General features: G+C 56.6%; 1 protein-coding gene across 1 annotated transcript in view; it reads right to left on the bottom strand.

Moving 5' to 3' along the window:
* Positions 1-1,364: 1,364 nt before the first annotated feature.
* ALPL (alkaline phosphatase, liver/bone/kidney) overlaps positions 1,365-1,942 on the bottom strand; it is a 6,599-nt gene continuing 6,021 nt past the window's right edge. The window contains exons 7-9 of the mRNA XM_010185644.1: positions 1,912-1,941; positions 1,713-1,832; positions 1,365-1,621 (exon numbers count right to left, since the gene is read on the bottom strand). Coding sequence (XP_010183946.1) covers positions 1,365-1,621; positions 1,713-1,832; positions 1,912-1,941 — 407 coding nt within the window. The remainder of the gene's footprint in view (positions 1,622-1,712; positions 1,833-1,911; position 1,942) is intronic.

The raw sequence follows: 1,942 nt of genomic DNA, 5'->3' as shown, positions 1-1,942 counted from the left end.
GGTCCCCAAAACCCCATGCAGATGCTCCACAGGGTCTTAAACCCAGCCCACATCCACTCATTTTTGGGGTTATTTACCCAAATTTTGGCGTTTTTACAGCAGCCAGGCAGCACAAAGCCTTGATGTGATTTTTTCCCTATTTTTAGGGTGCTGCGGGTACCCCAAAATGTGGCGGGGCATCCAAAAAAAGCCCCCTTATTTTCATCTCCGGTGGCCAACCTGAGGTCGGGAGCGGCATTTGGCTGGTGGCCCTGGTGGCTGCCAGCTTCGTGCCAAAACCCCGGCCAAGAATAAGCGGTGTCCCTGCCCCATGCACCCCCAAAAACCACCGAGCACCCCGGGACTGGTTAAACATAGCTCGGGAGCGCCTGGTTTCTGGGAAGCCCCAGCACCAAGGGGTGGGGATGCGGCTGGGGATGCCGGCGCAGGGACAAAGGGCGCCGAGCGAAGTGGGGGTGTCATGGGCACCCCCCCAAGAAAAATCTGGCGCCGCTCGGTTCACCGCCTGCGCCCGTTCCAAAGTTTGCTGGTTAATCACAATTTTTTTCACAAAACCAGAGTGGGGATTTATTTATAAAGCTGGTAAATAAATAAAAAGGGGGGGGGGGCGTTTGCAAATCTGGGGCTTTTTGGGGGTGCATGGGACAGGGTGTGCAAAGGGCCGCCCGTGCACGTGATTTGTACACCCAAAGCCTCTCCCTGGCCTCAATTTTGACCCCCACCAACACCTTACAAGCTGCAAAAGCGCCCTCCCCTAATTACTTCCTCCCCTAGTTACCCCAGCCCCTAATTAGCCTCCTGAAGGGGCATGCCCCAGAGGGCAGCACTCCTTAAATTCTCCTTGCTCCCTTCTTCCTGCCCTGAAACCACCCCAATCTCTGCCCTGGGCAGCAGATTCCCTTAAACCACAGGATTTCAAAGCAAAATGAATCACCAAGGAGACAAAAAAGCCAAGTTTTGGGGACAAATTAACCCAGTAAGTTAATTTTTTTCCCATCTTTGTGTGGTTTCTGGGTGCCCACACGTGTGACGAGCTGGGCGCCAGGGTCAGTCCTCAGCTGAGAGGAGGGATGGAGGCGTTCTGGGACCCAGCCCCGTGGCGTTTTCGTTCAAAAAACAACAAAATAAGGGTTTTTATCCACCAAGGCTTCGGCTCCTGTCCCAAATCCCGTGGTGGGTTTGGGTTGGGAATGGGCAAACGACGCAAATTATAGGGGAAGGCACCGTGTATTTACAGAGGCAGCTCCCGGCACCAAACCGCCGGCGGCCGCTTTTGCTCCGCTGAGTCTTTGCTTTTTTTCCCAAAAAAAATGTAAAAGAGGGGGGAGGAATTAAAAATAAATCCCCCGTTGGCGAGAGGCGCTTCAGCCGAGGAGGAGGAGGAGGGTGAGGAAGGGCAAGGTGGCGGCCATGGCGGCAGTGGGGCGGACGGCGGCGCTGCAGTGGGCACGGTTGGAACCGATGCAGGCGGCGTAGGCCATGGCGTGGGGGATGTAGTTCTGCTCGTGGACCCCGTGGAAGAGGTGGGCCATGGGGCCGCGGGCAAACACGGCCACGTCCTCGCCCCCGTGGGTCTCCTGGCGCAGCGGCACGGCCGATTGTGCCTGGTAGTCAGCGTGGGCTGCGGTAAAAAAAGGCCAGAACATCAGAATAATTATTAAAGAAGTGATGCTGGAAGAATTTAAGGGTGATTTGCCCCAAATTGTACTCACCGAAATCCACGGCGGAGACGTTTTCCCGCTCACCTGCCACGATTTTGTAGCCGGGGCCATTGCCGTAGAGGATGGAGGTGAAGGGTTTGCGGTCCACGTCGCTCTGCATGGGGGCCAGGCCTGGAGGCAGCGGAGGCACCGTCAGGTGGGTACGTCCCCAAGGTGATGTCCCCAGGGGGTCCCCGAGACCAGAACTCACCGAAAATGGGGTTCCCGCGGGGGGTGTATCC

This window comes from Mesitornis unicolor, unplaced genomic scaffold (assembly GCF_000695765.1).
Source record: "Mesitornis unicolor isolate BGI_N332 unplaced genomic scaffold, ASM69576v1 scaffold30555, whole genome shotgun sequence".
Classification (NCBI taxonomy): Eukaryota; Metazoa; Chordata; class Aves; order Mesitornithiformes; family Mesitornithidae; genus Mesitornis; species Mesitornis unicolor.
This window is presented reverse-complemented; position numbering and strand designations above follow the sequence as displayed.